This window comes from Somniosus microcephalus, chromosome 12, assembly GCF_052327205.1.
Source record: "Somniosus microcephalus isolate GS21.2 chromosome 12, FLI_Smic_1.0, whole genome shotgun sequence".
Classification (NCBI taxonomy): domain Eukaryota; kingdom Metazoa; phylum Chordata; class Chondrichthyes; order Squaliformes; family Somniosidae; genus Somniosus; species Somniosus microcephalus.
This window is the reverse complement of record NC_140998.1, coordinates 52,125,405-52,153,116: the sequence shown is the minus strand read 5'-3', so window position 1 is coordinate 52,153,116 and position 27,712 is coordinate 52,125,405. Positions and strand designations below refer to the sequence as shown.

The 27,712-nt window shown below is 43.5% G+C and overlaps 3 protein-coding genes across 10 annotated transcripts in view; 2 read left to right on the top strand and 1 right to left on the bottom strand.

Annotated features, from left to right (window-relative positions):
• mnat1 (MNAT1 component of CDK activating kinase) overlaps positions 1-3,159 on the top strand; it is a 182,278-nt gene extending 179,119 nt beyond the window's left edge. For all 3 annotated transcript variants that reach the window (XM_086002850.1, XM_086002848.1, XM_086002849.1), the window contains one exon: positions 2,578-3,159. In XM_086002850.1, the coding sequence (XP_085858976.1) occupies positions 2,578-2,698 (121 nt within the window). In that variant the 3' untranslated portion in view covers positions 2,699-3,159. The remainder of the gene's footprint in view (positions 1-2,577) is intronic.
• Positions 3,160-9,767: 6,608 nt separating this feature from the next.
• trmt5 (tRNA methyltransferase 5) lies at positions 9,768-18,067 on the bottom strand. Of its 4 annotated transcripts, none has more exons than XM_086002843.1 (5): positions 17,958-18,067; positions 13,990-14,633; positions 13,458-13,582; positions 11,502-12,153; positions 9,768-10,164 (listed from the first exon to the last, which is right to left on the bottom strand). In XM_086002843.1, exons 1-5 carry the CDS (start codon positions 18,002-18,004, stop codon positions 10,094-10,096), a joined length of 1,539 nt encoding a protein of 512 aa, XP_085858969.1. In that variant the 5' UTR covers positions 18,005-18,067; the 3' UTR covers positions 9,768-10,093. The 4 variants fall into 4 exon arrangements, with proteins under 4 accessions (XP_085858969.1, XP_085858971.1, XP_085858968.1 ...); XM_086002845.1 differs by lacking the exon at positions 17,958-18,067 and adding an exon at positions 16,751-16,828; XM_086002842.1 differs by lacking the exon at positions 17,958-18,067 and adding an exon at positions 15,551-16,736.
• The window catches only part of slc38a6 (solute carrier family 38 member 6), a 63,146-nt gene continuing 53,428 nt past the window's right edge, over positions 17,995-27,712 (top strand). For 2 of the 3 annotated variants that reach the window (XR_015080187.1, XM_086002846.1), the window contains exon 1: positions 17,997-18,214. Coding sequence is in view for 2 of the 3 variants with exons in the window: in XM_086002846.1 (XP_085858972.1) it covers positions 18,023-18,214 (192 nt within the window). In the remaining variant the exon portion in view is untranslated. Of the gene's footprint in view, positions 18,215-27,712 lie in introns of all 3 variants that reach the window. The other variant, XM_086002847.1, reaches the window with a different exon arrangement.

Below are 27,712 nucleotides of genomic sequence, written 5' to 3'. Positions count from 1 at the left end.
AAGGAGGACACAAATAACCTCCCAGGAATATCGGCAAACATAGGGACTAATGAGAGGGAGGAGCTGACAGAAATTAGTATCTCTAGGGATATGGTGTTGGGTAAGTTGAGGGGACTGAAGGCCGACAAATCCCCGGGGCCTGATAAACTACATCCTAGGGTACTTAAGGAGGTGGCCCTGGAGATAGCAGATGCTCTAAGGATCATCTTCCGGAACTCCATTGACTCGGGAACAGTACCCGTGGATTGGAGGGTAGCTAATGTTACCCCAATATTTAAAAAGGGGGGTAGAGAGAAAGCAGGGAATTATAGACCAGTAAGCCTTACATCGGTTGTGGGCAAAATGCTAGAGTCCATTATTAAGGATAAAATAGCGGAGCACTTGACAAATGGGGAAAGGATCGGACAGAGTCAACATGGATTTACAAAGGGTAAATCGTGTTTGACTAATCTGCTGGAATTTTTTGAGGAAGTAACTGGTAAAATAGATGGGGGAGAGCCAGTGGATGTGGTGTACCTTGACTTCCAGAAAGCCTTCGATAAGGTTCCACACAAAAGATTATCATGCAAAATTAAGGCTCATGGAATTGGGGGCAAAGTATTAACGTGGATAGAGAACTGGCTGGCGGATAGAAAACAGAGTTGGAATAAACGGCTCGTTTTCGGAGTGGCAGGCAGTGACCAGCGGGGTGCCGCAAGGATCTGTCCTGGGACCCCAGCTGTTCACAATATATATAAATGATCTGGATCAGGGAATTGGATGCAATATTTCCAAATTCGCTGACGACACTAAACTAGGAGGAGGGGTGGGCTCTGATGAGGATGTCAGGAGGCTACAGTGCGATTTGGACAGGTTGGGGGAATGGGCGGATACGTGGCAGATGCACTATAATGTGGATAAATGCGAGGTTATCCACTTTGGGGGTAAAAACAGGAGGGTAGATTATTATCTAAATGGCAATAGATTGGGAGATGGGGAAGTGCAGAGGGACCTGGGTGTTCTTGTGCACCAGTCACTGAAGGAGAGCATGCAGGTGCAACAGGCGATTAAGAAGGCAAATGGTATGTTGGCCTTCATATCAAGGGGGTTCGAGTATAGGAATAGGGATACCTTACTACAGCTGTACAAGGTGCTGGTGAGACCGCATCTGGAGTATTGTGTACAGTTTTGGTCGCCCCATCTGCGGAAGGATGTTCTTGCCATGGAAAGAGTGCAACGGCGATTCACCAGGCTGATACCTGGAATGGCGGGAATGACCTACGAAGAGAGATTAAATAGTTTGGGCTTGTACTCACTGGAGTTTAGAAGATTGAGAGGGGATCTCATCGAAACATATAAAATTATGGCAGGCCTGGACAGGCTGAATTCAGAGAGAATGTTTCCAATGGCCGGGGAGCACAGAACCAGGGGCCACAGTCTAAAAATAGCGGGCAAATCATTTAAAACAGAGATGAGGAAGAATTTCTTCACTCAAAGAGTGGTGAGCCTGTGGAATTCCCTGCCACAGAGGGCTGTGAAGGCTAATTCAATAAATATTTTCAAGAGAGAATTGGATATATTTCTGAAGGCTAAGGGGATTAAGGGTTACGGAGAAAAGGCGGGGACGGGGTACTGAACTGGTAAGATCAGCTATGATCTCAGACGAAGATCAGCCATGATCTCATTGAATGGCGGAGCAGGCTCGAAGGGCCGAATGGCCTACTCCTGTTCCTATCTCTATGTTTCTATGTTTCTAATTTGGTTTTATCAGCAAATTGTAATAATCAGTCCATGAACCATACAACTACCCACATCCAACTTAAAAAAAAAAAAAACTGTAAAGCATCCATTTACCCCCTACTTTCTGCCTACAGTCCCCATGACATCTCACTATCCATGCAGCTTTTCTTTAATACTCTGTCTTAATGTTTGCAACAAGTATCTTAAGTGGCACTCTATCAAATGTCTTCTGAAATTCCATATATATGCCCACCACATTCCCATTATCCATTCTTTTACAAAATCCAATTAAAGTAGTTAAGCACAACCTGCCTTTTACAGATCCATGCTTGCTGTCTGATTAGCCCATGCCTTTCTAAGTGTTCACTAATTCACCCGATATTAAGGACTCTAGAAGCTTGCCAGCAACAAGGTAAGACTAAGTGCATTCCTGGCATATCCTTGCATGGATGCAATCCTTTGGCAAAATTCCCATTTCCAAAGATTTTGTTGGCCACTGGTCTACCTAAATACAGTACTTGCTGCTCTTATTGAGGAGTGAGATATATTGCATATTTTACATAAAGTTGCAAATTTTGTAGTGCACTACCGCAATATCTACAGTATAACTACAGTCTGAATGCAAACTCTTTTATTGGAATTGGTCTGAGCCTACCTGGAGAGGGTATCTCTCTTCACTTCACTGACAGACTGGTTGTGGTTGAAGTGTATTTCCAAGCTATACAGCTACCAAGAAACCGGTTAACCCACCTGTATGCCGATCTGGATATTGAGCAACTTTTATTTTTAATTTACTTATAGTGTAATAGGAAGTATGAAAATTAATTTCTCAGAACTGTGTTCCTCTTTTGTTTTAAGGTACCTGAACCATGTGCGTACTGCCACACCCCAGGATCTTGCTGGAGGCTACACCTCTTCCCTTGCATGTTACCGTGCTCTGCAAGATGCATTTAGTGGTCTTTTCTGGCAGTCCAGCTAGCCTGCTAGACAGAAGGAGGCTTCAAAGGTTGATACCAGGAGCTTCAGAAGCCAGACTTCTGTAAAAGACAACTATCGGCCACACCACAGCTGAATGGAAAATTGACACACAGCCAAAGAACTTGAACTTGGACAGCTGTTTGGAGACAGCAGCTGATAAACTCAAAAAGATTAGCATTTTCTATTTACAAGGAGTGTGTGTCGAGATCCACTTACAGGAAGAAGGAGACGCAGGCTAAATACTGGTGGTCACAGATGTGTAAGCACCACTTGACAGAGTGTTTAACATCTGATAACTAAAGGCTGAGGAAGCATAAGTGTTTCTCAACACAGCCAAAGATGATATTCTTGGGGCTCAGTAAAGATTGTCTGTATAAAGTAAAGATAACAGCTCCTATGTTTGTCCAGTTAATTGCAAAAGTTTTCATTTATTTTGAATAAAATTTATTAATACCTTTTTAATTACTGATTTTTCTTATAAAATATGTTAATGCATTATAAATACATTAAGTGAATATATGTGGAAGTCTAAAAATGATCTGATTTGTCTTTTTGACTGATCTTAAAATCTGTTAATGCATTCATCATGTACATACATTCACCTCCAGTGTGTAGAAGTCTAAAAATAACTAGTTGGTCTTATGCTGCAACTTAAGAGATTGCTGTTCATGATCTTTCAACATGAATTATTCAAATAGAGCTTCCTGAAATTTTATCCAAAAGAATGAGGAGTATTATTTTGTTTAGATTTATACCAGCTCATTTATGTTGTGCATATATTGATTGAGATGAGACACTTAATATAGCTTGATCTTTAAATGCACTACGCACCTTTACATTGTCCCTGTTCATACCAAGTCAAAAATCAACTGCTGCTGATTTTCCCAAGCAAAGACCTGTCCAAAACCGAGTGTTGCGGACTTGCACATTCCGTGGTCCAGTTGCTGAGGGATGCACTGAAGCTTTGTGCAGCTGCCACATGGGGAAAATGGGGAACAACTGCAAACTGAGACACTATCTTTTAATTTATTTTGGAAAAAAAAGTTCCCTCTATTCTGCCCCAATAACATGCCTCAGTCTCAACCTCAAGAGTATCCCCTTTGGCACCAATGCAACATTTTTTTTTCCATTTCCTACCCAACCATCTTATGGGCTCTGAGTGACATTGACAATTGGGGCTGGATTTTCCTGAGCTCATCAGAAAAATGGCTGGGCAGAAATTCTGCCCACCCACATGATCCTGGCATCTGACCACATTTTACTTGGGGAAGGGAACCTTGTTGCCTATGCAAGATGGGATTGAAACAGGAATCTGGGTCTCTGCCGCTGGGATGGAAATCAAGCCTAGTTGCAGCATTTAAAAGGCTGCTGCAGTTGGAATGGCCAGAAGCACAGCAGGTGAAGAAGGGGGGAGAGGCAGACAGAAAAAGTGGAGCTGCACCTTAAGGCAGCAATGCAATCACAGGAGAAGCATCATCTGGTTCTCCGAGGCTGCGGTGGGGTCATGCTGGCAGATAAGGGTGAGAAAACAAAGGCTCTTCGTCATCCAAGGAATTATGCTCCAGAAAAAGAATGAACAGCCAGAATGGAGGGAGGTGGCTCGTGGTCACTGCCAACTCTAAGACCACATCAACAGCTATTCAGTGCCACAAACATTTTTAATAACCTCACTAGACCTGCCAAGATAAGGGAAGGCAGTGCTTGTACAGATGCTGAGATATTGCTGAACCATCCCTGAGAGGATGTTAATGTATTAGCTGAATGGTTGTCTGTGTGTAAGGCAAGGGATCATGAAGGGCTTTTATTGTGTCAAGAGGCTGGAGGGCACCTCTTTATTGGATGAAGTTGATTATATCCTGCATAATGACAACTGCTACTGGGAGTGGGGTGTCTGGGCCCACCACCTACCTTTCATAGCATTTTTAGCTTCAGCAGGGTATTGGACTCCACCACATTCTTCCTCCTCACTTTCTGTGCTTGGAAGGTCCAACCACTTTGTAATTGTCAAACTATGGAGATGCTTGAAGCCAACACAATTCTGGAAACATGAATACTCCCCTTGTCCAGACACTGGAAATGGGGCCAGAGAATTTTGATAACCTGTTCCTCTGTCACAGTCACGAGGATAAAACTCAGCCTTCTCAGACACTACCTATAGGAAAAATCCAGATAGTTCCTCCATAGTCTGTAGACCCTGTGGCATGGTGTGGGTTAAGTGTTGCCTGTGTGCATTAGGGTTGCCAGCTCTGGTTGAACCAATTTCTGTAGGTTCACTCACATGACATTCGCTGCAGTCTGCAAATGTTATATTTACTTAATGACTTGATAGCTGTACTCGGATCTGTCTGGATGAGCAGAAATTTTCTCCAATTAAATATTGGGAAGACCGAAGCCATTGTTTTCGGTCCCCGCGCCACTGACTCCATCCCTCTCCCTAACATCTGTCTGAGGCTGAACCAGGCTGTTCGCAACCTTGGTGTCATATTTGACCCTGAAATGAGCTTCCGACCACATATCCGTGTCATAACTAAGACTGCCTATTTCCACCTCCGTAACATTGCCTGAGCTCATCCATGCCTTTGTTACCTCTAGACTTGACTATTCCAACACACTCCTGGCTGGCTCCCACGTTCTACCCTACGTTAAACTCAGCTGCCCATGTCCTAACTCGCACCGTCCCATTCACCCATCTCCCCTGTGCTCAGACCTACATTGGCTCCCGGTTAAGCAATATCTTGATTTCAAAATTCTCATCCTTGTTTTCAAATCCCTCCGTGGCCTCTCCCCTCCCTATCTGTGTAATCTCCTCCAGCCCCACAACCCCCCGCCCCCCTTGAAATTTCTGCACTCCTCTAATTCTGCCCTCTTGAGCATCCCTGATTATAATTGCTCAACCATTGGTGGCCGTGCCTTCTGTTGACTAGGCCCTAAGCTCTGGAATTCTCTGCCTAAACCTCTCCACCTCTCTTACTTCCTTTAAGACGCTCCTTAAAACCTATCTCTTTGACCAAGCTTTGTCATCTGCCCTAATTTGTCCTTATGTGGCTCGGTATCAAATTTTTTGTCTTCTAATACTCCTGTGACACGCCTTAGGATGTTTTGCTACGTTAAAAGGTGCTATATAAATACAAGTTGTTGTTGTACTTAGAACCATAGAAAAATAGGAGTAGGAGTAGGCCATTCAGCCCATTGAGCCTGCTCCGCCATTCAACACGATCATGGCTGATCCTCTATCTCAATACCATATTCCTGCTCTCTTCCCATACTCGATGCCTTTTGTGTCTAGAAATCTTTCTATCTCCTTCTTAAATATATTCAGTGACTTGGCCTCCACAGCCTTCTGTGGTGGAGAATTCCACAGGTTCACCACCCTCTTGAGTGAAGCAATTTCTCCTCATCTCAGTCCTAAATGTCCTACCCTGTATCCTGAGCCTGTGACCCCTCGTTCTAGACCCTCCCAGCCAGGGGAAATATCCTCCCTGCATCCAGCCTGTCTAGCCCCGTAAGAATTTTATACATTTTCAATGAGATCCCCTCTCATTCTTCTAAACTCTAGTGAATACAGGCCTAGTCGACCCAATCTCTCCTCATACAACAGTCCTGCCATCCCAGGAATCAGTCTGGTGAGCCTTCGCTGCACTCCCTTGATGGCAAATATATCCTTTCTTAGGTAAGGAGACCAAAACTGCACACACTACTCCAGGTGTGGTCTCACCAAGGCCCTGTATAACTAGTAAGACATCCTTGCCCCTGTACTCAAATCATCTTGCAATGAAGGCCAACATACCATTTGCCTTCCTAACTGCGTGCTGCACCTGCATGTTTGCTTTCAGTGACTGGTGTACTTAGTTGAGTGCTATTGAAGGCTATAATTTTAAACTGACCCGAGTATGATGGTGCTAACATTGAAGGTTAAGAATATTCTGTTATTGGTAACTTGAGAATCGAATATTCATCTGGGAAATTCATCATTGCTCAGTCTTCAGCTTGTTGTCCTCATCACTTGACTCCAGCACCAGGTACGGGTCGTCCTTCTCATGGCAATAAATCGAACAAGGCAGATTGCTGCAGGGACAGCAAATTTCCTTATGGCTGGGCACACTCCACCGTCGTAACTTCACAGGAAGTGCGGCTAGCTGCTGCTCCGGTGAATTTAAGGGTGGCGGAACTAACTGCCAGGCACAAGGATATTCCAGTGGGGAGTCACTCAATCTGGTGGTAGGCAACTTATTGAGCACTACGGAGGCAGGAATTGAGTTTGGGCCATCAGAGGCATGCAGGCGGGAACTGGAAAGTGGAAGTACTTTTCTCCTGGATTGCTAGCAACAGTTCCTGATATCAATGATCTAGTCCAGGAGATTTCTGGGAAATCTGGGAGGGTTGGCAACCATAGGATGCAGAGTGGTGAATAATTGGACCGGGGGTGACAGAAGACTGTGATGCAGAAACCTAGAAGGTTTAGCAGGGTGTGAGTGGCCCAGGTGGCAGCAGTAGATTTTTTTTTATTAAGGGGCCGTTATGTGTACATTTCACTTATTAAAATGGATGGACAAATGTAAATTTAAAATTGGTGACCATTAGGTTACTGACTGGAAGAGGAATCGTTCCTGGAGGCCTCGGGGGGGCGGTGGGTGGTGGAAACAAAGGTAGGAAAAGCAGGAGAGAAGCACAGTGCGGCACAAGGGCACGCAGTTAAACAATAGAGGGGAGACCAAAATATAAAAGGAAAAAGATTATATCATTATATAAAATCAAAAAAAATCTTAAATTTCAAAGCTGAAGATTACATTTAAAATGACTTGCCTATGAGGAAAAAATTAGTTTGCAAAAAAAAATCATAACATTTGAACTAGGATTTAGGGGAAAAACTTGGAAAGGGATACTGTATTTACGTTACATTTTTCTGTAACTTCAGAAGTGAATATAATTGCTACAGTTGTAACATAAATGCAACAATGTTGTATGCCTCACTACACACGATGTAAACTATTGATACGTGGAGAATTCTGACAGCGCTCAATAAAGAGTCTGAGGCAGCACTTTTAGTTTTACTGGCGGACAACTTAGACAACATAGAAATAGGAGCAGGAGTAGGCCATTCGGCCCTTCAAGCCTGCTCCGCCATTCAATGAGATCATGGCTGATCTTCTGCCTCAACTCTATTCACCGGCCCTATCGCCATATCTCTTGATGCCCTTAACTAGTCAGAAATCTATCGACTTCTGTTTTGAATATACCCAATGACTGAGCCTCCTCAGCCCTCTGGGGTAGAGAATTCCAAAGATTCACCACCCTCTGTGTGAAGAAATTTCTTCTAATCTCAGTCCTGAATGGCCTACCCTTTTATCCTGAGGCTGTGGCCCCAGGTTCTAGACTCCCCAGCCAAGGGAAACATTCTCCCAGCATCCACCCAACTTGGGTATCTCGCTTTTACCCCTTATTTACCGGAAGGCTTTCACTCACTGAGGTGGCTGAGTTGCAAACCACACATACAGAGTGCTTTTCTCCCGGGTTGCCAGCAGATTGATAATTCCGGGAGACTCCTTAACTATCGGGGAGGGTTGATAACCCCAACGTGAATGTTGCTGACTTTTCTGGCTTTCCTCCATGCCATTATGCTACTCACTAAGCCAGAGGATTCACTGTTTTATAAGATCTGCAACATTATAGCATTTAAAGTGCATGCATCATTTTAAGGGTAAAGCATCTGAGTTACTAGAAGCCAATTAAGAGATTGCTACCATTGAGTAAACACTGGGTGAGGTTATACAGATAATTGAGAGTCTGCAGATATCCTGGCTCTGTTCCTGGAAAGTTTCTTTTTTAAAAAAAAAACTTTTCTTTGATGAAGTGTGACACAGAATTATGAGCATGACATTTTAAGTGAGACATCCTGAAATCTGCACTAAATGTACCATTTATAATATAAATTGTTCACGGTGACATCTGAAACGTGACAGGAAGCAAATGCGGTCTGGGTAACACTGGTGCAGTGGAATACATTGTTTTGAGGAGCTCTGGAATCCCCTCCCTAAACCTCCTCCTTTAAGGCGCTCCTTAAAACCTACCTCTTTGATCAAGCTTTTGGTCATCTACCCTAATACCTCCTTATGTGGCTCATGCCAAATGTTGTTTTATAACGCACCTGTGAAGCACCTTGAGATGTTTTACTACATTAAAGGCACTATATAAATACAAATTGTTGTTGAGAGAGTTCAGATGCAGCTTTCAGGCAATGAAGAAAATTAACATGCAACTAATCTATGCGGTATTTTTCATGGTGATGCTTGATACAGACACTAGACACAAAAAGCAGAAATGTGTTCCGTTCCCCAGCATCAACACTGCTCACATTGATGAGCAAAATACTCAGCACTAAAAATAAATCAAACCTGTTTAATTGGCTACAGCCTATAATTAAGTTCAGTTGGATTTAAAAAAGAATTTCTGAATCATTTCAGGGAACGAAGTTTAGGGACACACTAGCTGCAAGAGCCCAGCAATCCAGATTTATGACTACACTGTATAATTGCATAGTACTGTACTTTACTCTCATCCCATATCTTTAATTTCTATGAAGTTAAATAGCTATTTGGCTTGTTCCCATTGCCCTTGATCCTAGAAAAACCATCAGATAGCATCAGTGTCATCATTATCGAAGTAAAGTGTATTCAGGTTGAAGGCTATAATATCCCAACAGCAGTGTATCACAAATGAGTTAAATGTACAAAAGTGCCTAAAGAACTAGCGTTCCACTCTGAACAATCTCAGGACATTTTACTTCACGATTTAAAATTAATAAAATAAAGTCATTTTTACTTGTTATATGAATAATTAATATATTCTTTAAATGAAATACAAATTGCTCCACTACTCCTGTAAACTGAACCCTAATCACGAGACACTATAGCTGAAGATAAATGCAATTTATTTTACTGCAGTTGGGCTGACGCCATCTATTCTTAAACCTACTGAAATGTCCTCTGCTGTGCAGAACATAACTCAGGCTATTTCAATATTCTTTTCTGAAAGTGTTCCAAAAAATAAAATGATTAATGTATGCACAATGCTTTTTTTTTTAAAAAGAACATTTTTATTTGCAGTTCCAATGGTGTTGCTGGAGTAAGGATTTCCCATTGGTTACTTATTAACATGATAGAATTCAATATCCACAGTGGAAAAACTATCCTGGTGAGCAAGAAAAGTGAGCCCTTGAGAGGGCTTCATTACCCATTATAACAAATCATTGGCTGTTTATAGAAGCAAGGCATGACCAGGAGAATGGAGTCCAGGAAATGATGCAAACATTCTGAGATTCCTTTTACTGACTGGTAATTAAATTGCACTGTATTCGGTTTCTTAACTGCTAAAAATGATGTTGCTCATTTGTCACAAGTCACTGTGGTCCTTCTGAGGCAATAATCTCATCTGGCCGTAGACGTTTTGGAGCTGGTTCTTCAGTATTGTCTGGAAAGATGAAAGCGAGATTGTACATTAATGACAGAACTTCTGAACTGTAGCCAAACTATAAAACTTGCAGGAAAAAAAGTTGATTGAATTTTTTTTTACCATTTGATGCTTCGAACCCTAACATCTACTATGTGTTTTCATACTCTGCCATTTTCCTATGCTGCAAATTAACACCCGTATAGTGTTTAAATCTGCTTTACCAGTGTTCAGTCAGTAATTGCTGACAGTGCAACGTTGCCCTGATACTGGGCAAACTAAACTTAGCAGTCTTCAATGTAGAGGACACTCAATGCACACGTGAATAAATAGTCATGTGTGTTAACTGGCACAGAGTGATAGGTGGCAGATTCTCTTCCACGTTTCTCCTAACAGTAACTTCCCATGCCAAGACAGGTTGTCAGAAGAATGCATTGTTCACCTCATTTGTAGTGGTTAGTTTGAAGTAAGGGCAAGATACCAGAGAATGGCTCATGGCACAGGGGGAATATGGATGTGGGAACAAATCATTTGTAAAATAAAGTGGGGGAAAATAATCATTTCATTCAACCAAATTGAGATATTTCCCAAAAGCAAAATCTCACTTTCAAAACCAGATATAGTTCAATAAAGTCCAAGCATTTTGATTTACTTGTGACTACAGTAACTTTAAAATTATGTCACTAATTTATACCAAAGTGTTGCAAAAATCTTCTGTCATTATTAGCTACCTTTTATTAATACGGCTGAATCTTATGAAAGGTCAGAATTGCTCAACATTTTAGAAAATTGATCAACAAAAGTACTCATGAGGCATAATTGAAATTCCTGAAAGTGTTAAATATTTCTCTCTTCCTTTCTGGCTGTGAACAGAGAGACACAGGTAGTCAGCCAGGTCGTCAAACAGAATGCTGTGAGGGCAAGTGTTGGCCAGGTTCAGACACAGCATGTCGGGGAGTAGTTAGGAATAATGTTGTTTAAGTCAAGATGACCCACTGATGTGGTTCAGATCACAAGGAGATACTAGTGTTAAACCCCTGGGTTACGCTATCATATATATTTAGATTTTGGGTAGTATGGGAACACCCCTAAACACAAGCCGCTTGAGCTGCTTACAGGAGTGGCTAGTTCTGCTCTAACTGAGAGAATATCTAAAGCAAGACCCTAAACTTATAACAACAAGATTAGTTTCTTTTAGTAGAGAAGTTTAACAGTGCTTCTCTGTTTCTGGTATAAATGTCTGAGTTCAACTTTTAAGCCACAACCTATTATGCAATGGTAAACACGATTGTACCGAATGCCAGAAGCTGTAACGGTGATGGGTCATTATGAGAATAGATAGTCACTGAAGTACTGACCTTCTGCCAAGTGATTTCTGCACAGCACCTCAGCAGGGACCTTAAAACTTATACACATCATTTCCTTGTTTGGGGCCACATTCCGAACCAAATGGATAGAGCAGCGTCCCTCTAAGGAGGTTCTTAGGAAATTCTCTGCTCTTCTCTGAATATCTTTGGCAGGTTCATCAGACTTGGAAAAACTATAGCAATGGACAGTGGGTAAAGCACCAACTGGGTTCTGCTCCTCCAGGAGTTGCCTGAAGGCATCCAAGAACTCGATAGCCAAACCAGGCAGGTTCATAACTATGTGAATAGAGGTTTTGTTCTCCTGGGATGAAAGTACTTCAATTTGTTTTGCTAAATCATCTTTAACTGGGCCCAAAATAAAGTCCCTGCCATCCATATTGAATGTCTGTACTTTTTTGTCTACTTTGTTCAGCTTGCAGTTGTGGCCTAGCCACTTGTATGACTCTGGGTTCAGATCATTTGCCATGACTCGGCAGTTTTTCTTCGCTGCTGGAACAGCGAAAGGTCCAACACCAGCAAACACATCATACACCAGATCTTCCGATTTCAGGAGATCAACTATTCGACTGTGTTCTGTACTGAGCCGAGGATTCCAATAGACTTTGGAAAAATCAAATTCATACGTTACATTGTTCTCTTTGACCTATCGAGACACAAATTATATAATGTCAGTATTTCAAGAGCTGATAACAGGTAAATAATGAAGTTATTAAACTTGAGCAATTGAAAGTGAACTGTAAAAGTATCCTGCTTTACAATTCTCCCCAGAATGTAATTGATAAGCCTGTTTTGAAAAATCAGCTACTTCCTCTTTAAAAATCAGCAGGCACAAATTATTCCCCACAGGCTCAGCGATTTAGATGTGCACCTCTTCCAGAGCGATTTTATAATTCTAAGCACCTTTAGGAGCAGGAGTAAATGGATGAAAGAGCAGAACACTGCCATCTCAACTACCTTCCACCAAATGTTCTCTGTTTCCTAGAGTAAGCCCATGAAAGATACAAACAACAAACCAGATTTTACTTGCAAATGTGGTCTAAAACTTGACTTTCAGGTCTGTCATGACTGAAAACAAGTTATCTGTACTTCCCTTGGGCTAATCAGCCAGACAATTCAATTAGGGGCAGAGCTGTCCTTTTCAAATTCCCAACCACTCTATAGTCCTTCCTATATACATTGTGTAACATTTTAAATCGTTCATTTATTTCAAATGAAAGATACTTAGTAGCCTAAATAAAACCCAAAACAGGGATTTCAGTTTTCACCCTTTAACTAAGAAAATGTTTAGTTCAAGTTTTAATCATCTCACCAAATATATGCATAAATAATTATATTTCACCTCCTGCATGCATCATGCGGAAAATGAATTTCTCCCGGGAATGGGAGAATTTGGTATGTGGTGGATAATGTTATTTGAAGAGTAAGAAGGTGGTCATATCCTCCTCCTCCTGTCATTACCCTCCATATATCATTTTATTTTCCAAAATTATTGGCTTGGATCCTAAAGAGATATGACTTTTGTTTTTCTTCTCTTAGCTAAAGACAATGATGCATTTCATTGCAATTTGATACCCAAAGTAATAGCAATGGCAAAAGTAAGATGATTACTATAGCTGTTTTTGTTTCTATTTGGATTGGTGATAATTCTACACCTGTTAATTACAGCAACCTATATTGCTTGGACACGAGCATTACATTTCACATTCCTCCAAAAAACACCTAACTCAGGACTGGTGCTCATTCCTCTTCCAAGACTCCTTAAGTGTGTTTGTTAAAAATGCTCTCATGCCTTAAACTATGATCGTTATATAGGGGACAGTTCCATCCTTGGCAGTCAATTGGACAGTTCAAAAATTACTCAATGGATGGAAGTAAAAAAGGGGGAACATTTTTAAAGAAACTTCATTGGGGAACATGGAAAATCGTAGTGAAAAGTGAAAATCTTACCTTTGCTATCATATTGTCTTCCCCAGCTAGTTTTTCCATCTGAAAATTACGGTAAGTGTTGTCAATAATATTGGTTTTATTAACCACTGAAGTTACTCCAGGATTCTTATCCATTATAACTTGGCCTAAGAAACAAAATTAGTGGCAATTTCTTTAAGAATAGTACATTAATGCAGAAAAAGGTTCAGTGCATTTATATTTTTTCTGATTGTCTGCATTCATTTTTTGTAAAGCACAACAGCCCTGAGCTACGAGTCTGTTACTTACAAACATAAACTTCAAAACTTCATTAACAGTAATAATTTGAAATCTCATCCAAATATTTGTAACAAATATTGATATTTAGTCGACACATGATTTGATGTAAAACACAAAGTGGTACTATTAAATTTTCTATACATCAGACTGATTAGTTGGCTGTTATTAATCCAGTATCATTTGCTTTACTAAGAAAAAGTATAGTATAACTTTTTTCCCTTAAACAAAGATAAATTATTTTTTTACTATAAAAGCAATGAAATTCAAAACCTACCAATCAAATACTTGTATGGAAGCTGATGGTCTCGAAGGTTCATGTGAGCAATATGGCCGACTCTGCTAAATCCAGAGGTCACATCCTGCCCTTCAGGCAAAACTGCCTTCAGAATCTCTTCGGGTTTGAAATGTTCATACGTCATTGTTAAACTGTACATGTGAATCTGAAGATCAACCTTATATTCCTTTAAAACAGCCTTCTCAGAGGCCCCAAAAGATTCTGAGCATGATATTTTGCATGGGTCCAATAAAACAAGTCTATACATTTCATCTTCAGAGTCTTCAACCACACGCTTTAGTCCAGGTCTCTTTAGTGCTACATTTTTCAAAGATTTCATGACCTTGTTTATTACGTCCTTTTTCACCTTAAGAGCTGGAAGAGCCACATTTTTCCTAAATAAGTCTCTGTTCAGCTCAGTTATGCCACGTACTGTTGCAGGAGGTGTGTAAAGATTGATGTCCTCTTCAGGGTTTTGTGCTGACATCCTGACCAGTTCAGTGACAGCACCTCTGGAAATGCACTGTCTGGGAAAATACTGAGGTTGTATTGGAGTAATTTGAAGTTGCTGCTTAGTTGCCAATTTTTTAGCTGATGCACTTAATACAGTATTTGCCCAAGTCTTGGTAAAGAAAACAAGAATCCTAAGATGAAAAAAGATTGAACACCAATCAGTTACAGGGTAATTAATGCAGTAATGATCCAGGTCGAGGCAACCTTGCCATTGACTTCGATAAGAAATCTCTGGATCATCTGTCGCCAGCTTAAAGACTAGACTTAGTTCGCCTATATTTAGTATCGCCAAGCTAAACACAATGAGATACAGGAAACTCTTTTTTATCCGGCACCGACGGGACCGGCATGTTGCCGGTTGATCAAAAATTCCGGATGATGGAGAGGGTTATCTACCGAGGCTATTTTCAACAAAGAAAAATTTAAAAATCAAGAAATGTGCAGTATACAGTAATTGGGTACTCACCTACAGAATGTTGTGTTAAATGGATGGTGGAAGATGCTTGATTAAGTACAGTACTGCCAGTTGAGGGCAATACAATGTAATGACTACCAGCAGCGTGGGAGACACACAGTACCCCTGTAAAATGGCGGATCAGAAGAGACTACCAGCAGCGCGGGAGAGTCAGACTCCTGTTACAGGGGTTTTGAGGTGTTCCGACTCCCGACAGCGCCAAGAAGCCAAGTAGTGGCAGTTTGGAGAACTACCCCCACTGACTAACTCGGCCACCGTGGGAGACTCGGACTCTGCAACATTGCCGGTTAATAGAGAATTACGGATATTTAGGTGCCATTTAAACAGGAGTTTCCTGTATACTGATGAAAATTAACTTTTCCGTGATGAAGTTTCATATTTATGGAACTGATTCTCTAAAAGAGAGGGGAAGCTGAGAAGGAGTGCGTTTAAGGTTTTGGGTTTCCACTAACACTTGAAGATGCTACAATTGGTGATGCTATGGGAACTCGTATGGGTCCTCGCTCTGTCTGCCTTTTAGTGGGATATGAGGAACATTTTTTGTTCCTGTCCCACTCAGGTCCCCTCTCTCACCTCTTTTTCCAATACATTAATGACTGTATCGGTGCCGCTTCCTGTTCTTGCCCAAACTGGAAAATGTCATCAACTTTGCTTCCAATTTCCACCCCTCCCTCATCTTCACTTGGTCCATCTCCAACTTGTCCCTTCCCATCCTCAACTTCTCTGTCTCTATTTCTGGTGGTAGGCTGTCGATAATATCTACTATAAGCCCACTTACTTCCACGGTTACCTTGATTACACTTCCTCCCACCCTGCTTCCTGTAAAAACTCTTCCATTCTCCCAGTTTCTCCGTCACATCTGTCCTGACGATACCATCTTCCACACCAGTGCTTCTGCTATGTCTTCCTTTTTCCTCAACCGAAGAATCCCCTCCACCGTGGTTAACAGGGCTCTCGACCATGTATGTCCCATTTCGCACACTTCTGCTCTCACCCCTTTCCCTCCCTTCCAGAACCACGATAGGGTTCCTCTTGTCCTCACCTTCCACCCCAACAGCCTCCACATTCAATGGATCATCCTCTGCCATTTCTGCCACCACCAAACACATCTTCCCCTCCCCTTTCAGCATTCAGCACCCTGGTCCAGCCTTCCATCACCACAACACCCACTCCCCTTCGTGTGCAAGCACAGGAGATGCAACACCTGCTCTTTCACCTCCACCCTTCCACCATCCAGGGCTCCAAATACTTCTTCCAGATGAAACAGTGATTTACTTGTACTTTTTTCAATTTAGTATACTGCATTCACTGTTCAAGATGCGGTCTCATCTATACTGAGGAGACCAAGTGCAGATTGGGTGATCGCTTTGCTGAACACCTCCATTCAGTTCGCAAGCATAACCCTGAGCTTCCAGTCGCTTGCCATTTTAATTCTCCGTCCCACTCCGAACTCTCTGTCCTTGGCCTCATACACTGTTCAAATGAAGCTCAATGGAAGCTCAAAGAACAGCACCTCATCCTTCGATTAGGCACTTTACAACCTTCTGGCCTGAACAGCGAGATCATAACCACCGCTCCCATTTTTTCCAAAAAGTAGGTGCTGGCAATGGTTCTGCTGTTGCCATGTACAGCAGTGTTTCGCAAGCCGGGGTCCGCGACCGGAGGCAAGTTCAAGCCTGCTCCTCTTTATAAAACCGACACTGATTCAGTTCTTGTGCATTATTCTCAACGGCTGGGCCTGCCGCCTCATAGGGGCCCACAGCTCTCACTCACTCTGCAACGAGTGTTCCCTGCTGGTCGAGCTGATTCCTCTCCCTGGCACATTCTGCTTGCAAGCACCATGCAATCAAAGTGAACAGTGGCTTGATAAAATATGTATGTCAATGTACTTTTTCTGAGAATGCAATTTAAAAAATGACATACTAGTGGTCGCCATTGACCAAAAGCTTAACTAGATCATCCATAGCAACACCGTGGCTACAAGAGCAGGGTAGAGGCTGGGTGCTCTGCAACAAGTGACTCATGACACTTCAGTACCTCTCCACCATCTTATAAGACTCAAGTTAGGAGTGTGATGATATGCTCATCGCTCGTCTGGATGGGTGCAGCCTTAACACTCAAAAAAAAAACACCATCCAGGACTTGGGTGCCTATCACCCCTCCATTATTATCAATGAGCCAATATCCTGGAATTCCCTATCTAGAATCATCTTGGAAGTACCATCACCACAAAAACTGCTGCAGCTAAAGGAGAAGGCCCTCCAATACCTTCTCAGGCCCACTAGGGATGGGCAATAAATGCCAGCATTACCCACATCCCCAGAGTAAATTAAAAATGGAGCAAATAAAGAAATTCACAGCAGGTTAGGCAGCATCTGTGGAGAGAGAAACAGAGTTTCTGGTCGATGACTTTTCATCAGAATTGGAAAAAGTTAGAGATGTAACAGATTTTAAGCAGGGCAGGGAGAGGGGAGGAAATAACAAAAGGCAAGGTCTGGGATAGGGTAGAAGGCAGGAGTGATTAAATGACAAAAGGGCTGATGGTGCAAGGCAAAAGGGGGTGGTAAAGGTAAAGAAACAAAAGATGGGTCTAGAGGAGCTGTAAATGGGAATAGCAGAATCATCAACAGCTCATCTGAAATAAAAGGGACAGAGGTATGATCTGAAATTGTTGAACTCGATGTCGAGTCCAGAAGGCTGTAAAGTGCCTAACCGAAAGATGAGCAGTTCTTTTTCCTGCTGACGGCGCACACTGGATGGCCCGAATGGCCTGCTTAGGTGCTGTCACCGCCTGTGTGGTTTATGCTCCTGTCCAATCTCCCCACCCCCCTCGATGCTGTAGACCGCCCGGGCAGGAACCGGAGCCGCGCCCTCTCCGACCAGTACCCCCCTCCCTCGGATCAGTCTGGGCCCAAGTCCCCGGGCCGTGGGGGTACGCCGCCCGTTGCTAGGCGATGCCTCGCACGTGCCTCTCACTCACCTCATCCCGACTGCCAGCGGCAGCAGCACGAGTTGTGTCGTCGTCATCAGAAAGCGCGCAGCAACATGCCGCGTCAGCGAAGCTTGCGGAGATGTCACCTAGTCACGTGGCCCGGGGCTGGGCAGCGGAGTGGAGCCGCCGTGTGTGTGTGTGTGGCGTGCGCACACAGCAGCAGCAGCTGGGAATCGCCCGGGACAATGGAGAGCCATCCGAGTGACAGCGAGCAGAGCCAAGAGTCGCAGTTGATCCTGAGAGATGTGAGTGCATTTAATATGGCATCGTGGATTTATTGTTGTAAAGTGTCAGGTGGGGACCTGTGGTCCAGCGCTTTGTGGGCAAACCTAACTCCAGCTCCCGCCGGTGTAGTTATCTCCTGTTAAGCAACAGGTAGGGTAGGGGAGAGTTGGTGATGAGATGAAGCTGTTGGCGTTGTTGCACTGGGAGCTCAGTCTGGTTTTCCGAATTCGTTGTTGAGCTTGCAGGAGGGGGGAGATTAGGGACCAAAAAAGCTGCATGGACATGTTTGGTGAATCTTGTGACTTGTGGGGAAGTTCCTGGAATCAACCAGGGACAGAGTGCCTGAGCACTTGGACAAGTAATTGCTGATCAAAAAACAATTCAGCATGAATTTGTGAAGGGGCAGATCTAGTTGATTTTTTTTTGAGGAAGCCACTAAGCCGGTGGATTTTGGCTCCCGGTGCCTGTCCTATCCTGTAACCCCATTCCCCGCAGATCCTTTTATATTCCTCCTTTTCAAATATTTATCCTATTCCCTTTTTAAGTGATCTAGATTCTGCATTAATAGCCACTTGTGGTGAAGCATCCCATGGTCTAATAGTCCATGATGCAAAAAAAAAAACCCTCCTCCTTTCCCCCTTGGTTCTTCCAGTGAGAATGCTCAGCCTCTGTCCCCTTGCTTCCCATTCACCCACCAGTGGAAATAATCTCTCACTGTTTACCCACAGTAAAGTCCCCAGCTTTCACGCACCCGTTTACTGGCTGCTCCTCTCATGGCGCCACTCCCATTCACCACATTGCTGCTTCTCCTGGCTCTGCAGAAAATGCTGGTCCCCTCGCCCACCCTATTGTCCAGTCTGCCTCTTTTCCCCCCCCCCTCCCCCCTCGAGCCCCAATCTCCCTGACCCCCCAGGAACCCCCTCTCGCCCTGGTCCCCATTTCCCAGTCTCCCTCCTGAACCTACATCCCCTGATTCCACCCCCCCCCCCACATTTCACAATCTCCAGTCTCTCCGAGCCACCCCCCCATTCCCCGGCTGGCATCCTCTTCTAGCAGCACCCAGGAGATCCATGCCCCATTCTCGGAAACTCCCGGGCAATCCTAATTGGAGGTAACTTTGTGACATGCATTGGTAATTGGTTGGGAGATAGGAGACAGAGTAGGGGTAAAGGGAATGTTTTTTGATTGGGATGTGGCAAGTCATGTTCTCCAGGGATCTATACTGGAGCCTCAGCTTTTCACCATATATATTAATGACTTGGATGAAGAAATAGAGAGTTGCATATCCAGGCTAGCAGATGACAGTTAAAGTTGGAAGGCACAGTAAATTGTGTAGATGGGAGTAGGAAGTTACAAAAGGGGGAAAAATTCAGTTGTTTGCGCCTCCCATTAGCGCCTTAAGAGGGCGCCAATTGGGGCGCAAAGCAGCTAGAGGCTGGGCGCGGCGATGTTTGTGCCGCTCGCGAAATTAACTAGACATTTTGTGGTAGCGCTAAACACTACCGCCACGATCTCCTGCGCCGGCAGGTTGTGACGTCAGTCGAGTGCGCAGCGCCCCGGATCGGATATTGCGTGGCGCCCCCGCCTTACCGCCTGCTGCTAGCAACGACAGGTTGAGGGGAGCATTATGCTGTCAGAAAGGGACTAGGGGAGCGCTATTTAAAGGTGACCGCTTCCTGCCTTTTTTTGTCGGTGACATTTTTGCGCCACACAGTCTGAGAGAGAGAGCGAGAGACTTCTGGAGAGATTCAACGCTGTGTGAAGGAGTTTTGAGTACTGAGCAGCACTTTGCAGGTTTATTTTGATTTGCCCTTCCTTGCTTCGCCAGCACTCTGAGGTAGCGCCTCACTCCTCGGCCTTTGCGCCTTAAGACAGATGTGAAGCGCCTGATTTAGCGCTCCAATCACCTCCAGGGGCGATAAAAGCCAAGTTTGCTGTCGGAGGCGATAATTAGTGCCAGGCGCTCAACTTTGCGCACGGTTGATAACGGCACCCCAAATGGGGTGATACCGAATTTTTCCCCCTTAGTGTTCAAGATAACTAGGCATAGGAGCTTATTTTTCTTACACTCTTTGCCATCTCTAATAGTGCTCACTCATCATGAATCTGCAACTGGGTTTATCATCAATCTAGGCACATCAGGAGGGGATGGAAATTGCATCAGGCTATGTGGTGATTGGGCTCTAAAGGCAGATGGCTAGGAAAAGAAGGATTGAGGGATGCAGCAGGTAAAACATAAAATGATTAGTTAAGAGATGGATTGTGGAGCTTATTTTCTCTAGCCTGAACTGAATGTTTATATTTCTGAATATTTAAATTGCTATTTTTCCCCTCGTGAATATATAAAACACCAGGGTTCAAAGCTTGACTCCTAAAGGAGATTTATTTGGAAATTTCAGACAGAGTAGAAAGATACCAGTTCCAGCTCTATGCCATGTCTGTATGTTTAATTCTAAGAGCTATATTGAACTTTGTTATTGGCATATTATATACTAGAGTTGCGCTGCTGGCAGTTGGAGAAGCCTAGGCCCCAGGCCTGGAAAAACGGTGAAAGGTAGGAGAATTATAGAAGTTAGAGAAAAGATTTACAAATTAATTAACTTTTTTAAAAAACAATTTTTGTTTTAAAAGCAACTTTTTTTTTTGCTGGAAATGTAGATTTGAAAAGAAACACGCAGAAAGCGGGAAAAAGAAATGAAAAGTTTGGAATCAAGATGGCGGCGACTCACCTCGGTTCAGAACGATAAGGCCCGCCCACACACGCACCGATTGGTCGACCGTCAGGTCACCGAAGCGTAGGATTGGTCAATCGTCCCGTCACTCGACTCTAGGAGTGCCCGCCCGCACGCGCCAGGAACCTGCCACCACCACGCTCGACTGTACGATTGGTCGACCTTAATGTCACTCTATTACTAATGAGCGGATAATGAGATGCTAATGAGTGGAATTTTGAACGTTTTTTGGATACCGCGGGCGCAATTTTTGTCCGGCCGAAACGTAAATACGCTTACGACCGTTCCGGAATCGTAAGCTTTCTTTTGATGTAACACACGTGTAGGTACGCTCTATAACTTTATTAGAGTGTATAGCCGGACAGACAGACAGACAGACAGATGTATCCGTTTATATATATATAGATAAGCAATCTTGGGGCTTTGGTCGAGCTGGGTCTGCAGCTAGGAACGGCACCTTTTTTTGTTAAATTTGTTGAACTCCCAAGTTGGAGGAAATAAACACTCAAACTATTCATAACTGGGCTGATAGCACGGACACCAAACATAGAGCTGATATGCTCCAGTGGAGTACCCATGGCACATTAGCTTCAGCCTTGATGTTACTGCACCAGATAGGCACTCTGGTGTATGTACTTTTTAGGTAGAACAGTAACAGGAGACTGCATTGGAATCCTGGGAATAATCCATTGGAAAAATAAGACAATTGTCCCAATCATCATTGGAACGGGTGCCTTTAAAAATGATTAACTACTGTTGTTTAGAGAGGTGCAGTGTACTAAACTTATTAAATAATGGTGCCACGCAACTCCTTTCCTTAATGTAACTTCACAAAGATTTAACTCTACTCCTTTTGCTCTTACCATGTATATTTGATTTGAAGTTAAGAATTGATTTTGTAGTGCTGTCAGTTTGTCTTTCTGTCCATAACTGTTCAGTTGTGACAATTAGGTGGTTGCAGACAGAAGGATAAAGTAACAATGTATTTAAAGTAAACTTCAAAATACTGCATCAAACTCTGGATACATATCAGAAAGCAAGTATGTTACCAATTTAGTCTTTTTTTTTGCAAACTTCGAGTCTTCCTGCACATCTGTAAGCTTGTGTTGTATGGAAAGGATAGAAACATAGAAGATAGGAGCAGGAGTAGGCCATTCGGCCCTTCGAGCCTGCTCTGCCATTCAATGAGATCATGGCTGATCATCCAAATTCAGTACCCTGTCCCTGCCTTCTCCCCATATCCCTTGATCCCTTTAGCCTCAAGAAATATATCCAATTCTTTCTTGAATATATTTAATGAACTGGCCTCCACCGCCCTCTGTGGCAGAGAATTCCACAGGTTCACCACTCTCTGGGTGAAGAAATTCCTCCTCATTTCAGTCCTAAATGGCTTAACCCTTATCCTTAGACTATGACCCCTGGTTCTGGACTCCCCGGACATCGGAAACATCCTTCCAGCATCTAGTCTGTCCAGACCTAACAGAATTTTATAGGTTTCGATGAGATCCCCTCTCAATCTTCTAAACTCCAGTGAGTATAAGCCCAATCCACACAATCTCTCCTCATACATCATTCCTGCCATCCCAGGTATCAGCCTGGTGAATCTTCGCTGCACTCCATGGCAAGAACGTCCTTCCTCAGGTAAGGTGACCAAAACTGCACACAATACTCAAGGTGCGGTCTCACCACGGCCCTGTACAACTGCAGCAAGACATCCTTGTTCCTGTACTCGAACCCTCTTGCTACGAAGGCCAACATACCATTTGCCGCCTTAACCGCCTGCTGCACCTACATGCTTACCTTCAGCGACTGGTGCACAATAACACCCAGGTCTCTCTGCACTTCTCCTTCTCCCAATCTATTGCCATTCAAATAATAATCTGCCTTCCTGTTTTTGCCACCAAAGTGGATAACCGCACATTTATCCACATTATAGTGCATTTGCCATGTTTCTGCCCAATCACCCAACCGGTCCAAATCGTACTGGAGTTTCACGACATCCTCCTCACAGCTTACCCTCCCACCCAGCTTTATGTCGTCTGCAAATTTGGAGATATTACATCCAATTCCCTCGTCCAGATCATTAATATATATTGTGAACAGCTGGGGTCCTAGGACCGATCCTTGCGGTACCCCACTAGTCACTGCCTGCCACTCGGAAAACGACCCGTTTATTCCAACTCTTTGCTTTCTGTCCGCCAACCAGTTCTCTATCCAAGTCAATACCTTGCCCCCAATCCAATGTGCCTTAATTTTGCCCGCTAATCTCTTATGTGGGACCTTATCGAAAGCCTTCTGAAAGTCCAAATACACCACATCCACTGGTTCTCCTTTATCTATTTTACCAGTTACATCCTCAAAAAATTCCAGTAGATTAGTCAAGCATGATTTACCTTTTGTAAATCCATGTTGACTTTGTCCGATCCTGTCACTGCTTTCCAAGTGCTCTGCTATTACATCTTTTATAATAGACTCTAGCATTTTCCCCACTACCGATGTCGGGCTTACCGGTCTATAATTCCCTGCTTTTTCTCTACCACCTTTTTTGAATAGTGGTGTAACATTAGCTACCCTCCAATCCATGGATACTGTTCCAGAGTCTATCGAGTTCTGGAAGATGACCAGCAATGCATCTACTATCTCTAGGGCCACCTCCTTAAGTACCCTGGGATGTAGACCATCAGGCCCTGGGGATTTATCGGCCTTCAGTCCCATCAATTTTCTTAACACCATTTCCCTACAAATACTGATTTCTTTCAGTTCCTCCCTTTCATCAGACCCTATGTTCCCCGGCATCTCTGGGAGGTTATTTGTGTCCTCTTTTGTGAAGACAGAACCAAAGTATGTATTTAGTTGGTCTGCCATTTCCTTGTTTCCCATTATAAATTCCCCTGATTCTGACTAAGGGACTTACGCTTGACTTCACCAATCTTTTTCTCTTCACATATCTATAAAAGCTTTTACAGTCAGTTTTTATGTTCCCTGATAGCTTACTCTCATATTCTATTTTCCCTTTCTTAATTAATCCCTTTGTCCTCCTTTGTTGACTCCTAAACTGCTCCCTGTCCTCAGGATTATTGCTTTTTCTAGCCAATTTATATGTCCTCTCCTTGGATCTTATGCTATCCCTAATTTCCCTTGTTAGCCATTGTCTCCTTTTTTGTTTTATTTTTATGCCAAACTGGGATGAACAAATTCTGTAGCTCATCCATTCGGCCTTTGAATGTTTGCCATTGCCTATCCACCGTCAACCCTTTGAGTGACATTCCCCAATCAATTCTACCCAACTCGCTCCTCAGACCATCGTAGTTTCCTTTATTTAAATTGAGGATCCTTGTCTCTGAGTCAACTACTTCATTCTCCATCTCAATGAAGAATTCGATTATATTATGATCGCTCTGACCCAAGGGGCCTCGTACAAGATTGCTAATTAATCCTTTCTCGTTACATAATACCCAGTCTAAGATGGCCTGATCTCTGGTTGGTTCCTCGACATATTGGTCCAGGAAACCATCCCGTAAACACTCCAGGAATTCCTCCTCCACAGTATTGTTACTAATTTGGTTGGCCCAATCTATATGTAGATTAAAGTCACCCATGATGACTGCTGTGCCCTTATTGCACGCTTCTTTAATTTCCCTTTTAATGCCATCCCCAACCTCTGCCTTACTGTTTGGAGGTCTATATACCACTCCCACTAATGTTTTTTTCCCCTTAGTATTTCTCAATTCTACCCATACAGATTCCACATCATCAGAGCTAATATCCTTCATTACAATTGTATTAATGCCTTCTTTAACCAGTAATGCTACCCCACCTCCCTTTCCTTTTTGCCTATCTTTCCTGAATATCGAATACCCCTGGATGTTGAGTTCCCAGTCTTGGCCATCCTTGAGCCACGTTTCCGTATTCCCAACCAAATCACATTCGTTTACCTCTATTTGCGCAGCCAATTCATCCACCTTATTACAAATGCTCCTCGCATTAAGACACAAAGCCTTCAGGCTTGTTTTTTTAACGCTCTTAGACCTATTAGAATTATTATTTACTGTGGCCACGTTTGATTTAAACCGTTGATTTCTCTGACTGCCACTTTTGTTTTTCTCCTTCCTATCTTTTGCTTTTATCCCTGTTTTCCTTTCCTCTGTCTCCCTGCTCAGGTTCCCAACCCCCTGCCATTTTAGTTTAAACCCCCCCGAACAGTGCTAGCAAACCTCCCCGCAAAGATATTTGTCCCGCTCTGGTTCAGGTGCAACCCGTCCGACTTGTACAAGTCCCACCTTCCCCAGAAGCAGGCCCAGTGATCCAGGAAACTAAAGCCCTCCCTCCTGCACCAAATCTTTAGCCACGCATTCATCTGCTCTATCCTCCTATTCCTATACTCACTAGCACGTGGCACCGGGAGTAATCCAGGATAGACCATTGCGCTCATCTTTAGATGATATGACTTTGTGCAACACTCTCTCCAATTAATATTTAACTCATGGGGAAGGCAAATTGTAATCAGTTTCAGGACAAACTCTAGGAAATTCCTCCCTAACTCCATAAGGCAATCAAGCAAGCTCCAGGAGAACAAGCAAGCTCCAGGAGAACAAACAACAATTTGCATTTATATAGCGCCTTTAACATAGTAAAACATCCCAAGGAGCGTTCTCAAACTAAGCCACATAAAGAGATATTAGGATAGGTGATCAAAAGCTTTGTCAGAGAGTTAGATTTTAAGGAGTGTTTTAAAGGAGGAGAGAAGTGAAGAGGTTTAGGGAGGGAATTCAGGAACTTGGGGCCTAGGCAACTGAAGGCATGGCCGCCAATGGTAGAGCGATGAAAATCGGTGATGCGCAAGAGGTCAGAATTGGAAGAGTGCAGAGGTCGAGAAGGTTGTAGAGCTGGAGGAGGTTACAAACAGAGGGAGGGGTGAGGCTGTGGAGGAATTTGAACACCAGGATGAAGAAATTTAAACTCGAGGCATTGTCGGACAGGGAGCCGAGGCAGGTCAATGAGCACAGGGGTGTGATGGGTGAACGGGACTCGGTACAAGTTAGGATACGGGTAACAGAGATTAACAGGTTACCCATAGTGGATCATTGGGATATGTGGATTAGTTAAGTTTACCTAATGTGATCATCCCAAAGTAACTCAATCAAGTCCTTTCTTATAGGACTAACATACAGTTGCCACATCTACCTCCTGAGAAAATAAATATTTCCTGGCCTTTTAAGTTGATTTGTTGTTTATGTATTTTTTAGGCATGTGCTCTAAGTTCTATTATCATCTACAGGAAACTCTCTTTTTACCGGCACCTAAATATCCAGAAATCTCTTAACCAGCAAAATTCAGGAGTAGGTTCAGGTAAGTTTTACTATGTATTAGTGGCCGTGTAACTGGGGTTCCTGGATCTGTGGCCATGTAACCGGGACTCCTGCACCTGTGGCCGTGTACGGGGCTCTCGTACCTTGGTAAGTATACCTCTCTGTAATCCGGACTTTTTGATCAACCGGCACCACGCCGGTCCCGTCGGTGCCGGATAAAAAAGAGTTTCCTGTACATTAAGTATCTTATCCAAAATTATTCAATCCTTTCATCATTTTAAGAATCTCACTCATATTCCTCCTTGAATCTGAAGTAAATAACCCTAATTCTCTATTACAAGTTATCCTTGTAACCAAGAGATCTAAGTTTAGGTATTGGGTTTATTGCCTTTCTTTACATACTCTTAAGAACCTGAATAATCTGACATCCTGATATACTGAACCAGTTAGTGGCTCACCAAGCAGCAAAAAAAATTCCCCCTATTTACCTTCCCAAAACGATGCCTATTTTTGACACCTCTATCAGATCTCCTCTTAACCTTCACTGCTCTAATGAAAAGAGTTTCCCTAGTCTGTCCTCATCTCTGCTATCACCTTTGTGAATATTTTCTATAAAGTCTTCTTCCCTTCTTAGGCAGTCCCTCGGAACCGAGGATGACTTGCTTCCACATTAAAAATGAGTTCTCAGGTGACTGATGAGTCCAATGCAGGACTTACAGTCTCGGTCACAGGTGGGGCAGACGGTGGTTGAAGGGGCGGGTGGGTGGGGTGCTTGGGTTGATGTGCGCTCCTTGCGCTGCCTGCACTTGGCTTCCGCTTGCTCCTGGCGAAGAGACTCGAGGTGTTCGGCGCCATCCCGGATGCCTCTCCTCCACTTTGTGCGGTCTTGAACCAGGGATTCCCAGGTGTCGGTGGGGATGTTACACTTTTTCAAGGAGGCTTTGAGGGTATCCTTGAAGCGTTTGCTTTGCCCACCTGGGGCTCTCTTGCCGTGCCAGAGCTCCGAGTAGAGCACTTGTTTTGGGAGTCTCGTATCGGGCATGCGGACAATGTGACCCATCCATCGGAGCCAGTGCAGCCTTTGGTCGCCTGAGGAAGAGAGTGTTTGAAGCTGCTGTATGCCTCAGAGACATGGACCATGTACAGCAGGCACCTCGCAGCACTGGAGAGGTAGCACCAACGCTGCCTCTGCAAGATCCTGCAAATCCATTGGCAGGATAGGCGCACCAACGTTGGCGTTCTTGCTCAGGCCAACATTCCCATTTTCTAAAGTAGGGCACCCAAAACTGGGCACAATATTCTAACTGCAGCCGAACCGATGATTTGTTTCGGTTTAACATTACCTCGTTGCTTTTATAAAACCATGGATCAGAATCCCATATGTTTTATTTTACATCTTTATCAACATATGTCTTTTTAACCTAGGAACATTAGACCATCCAGCCCCTCAAGCCTGTTTGTCATTCAGTAAGATCAT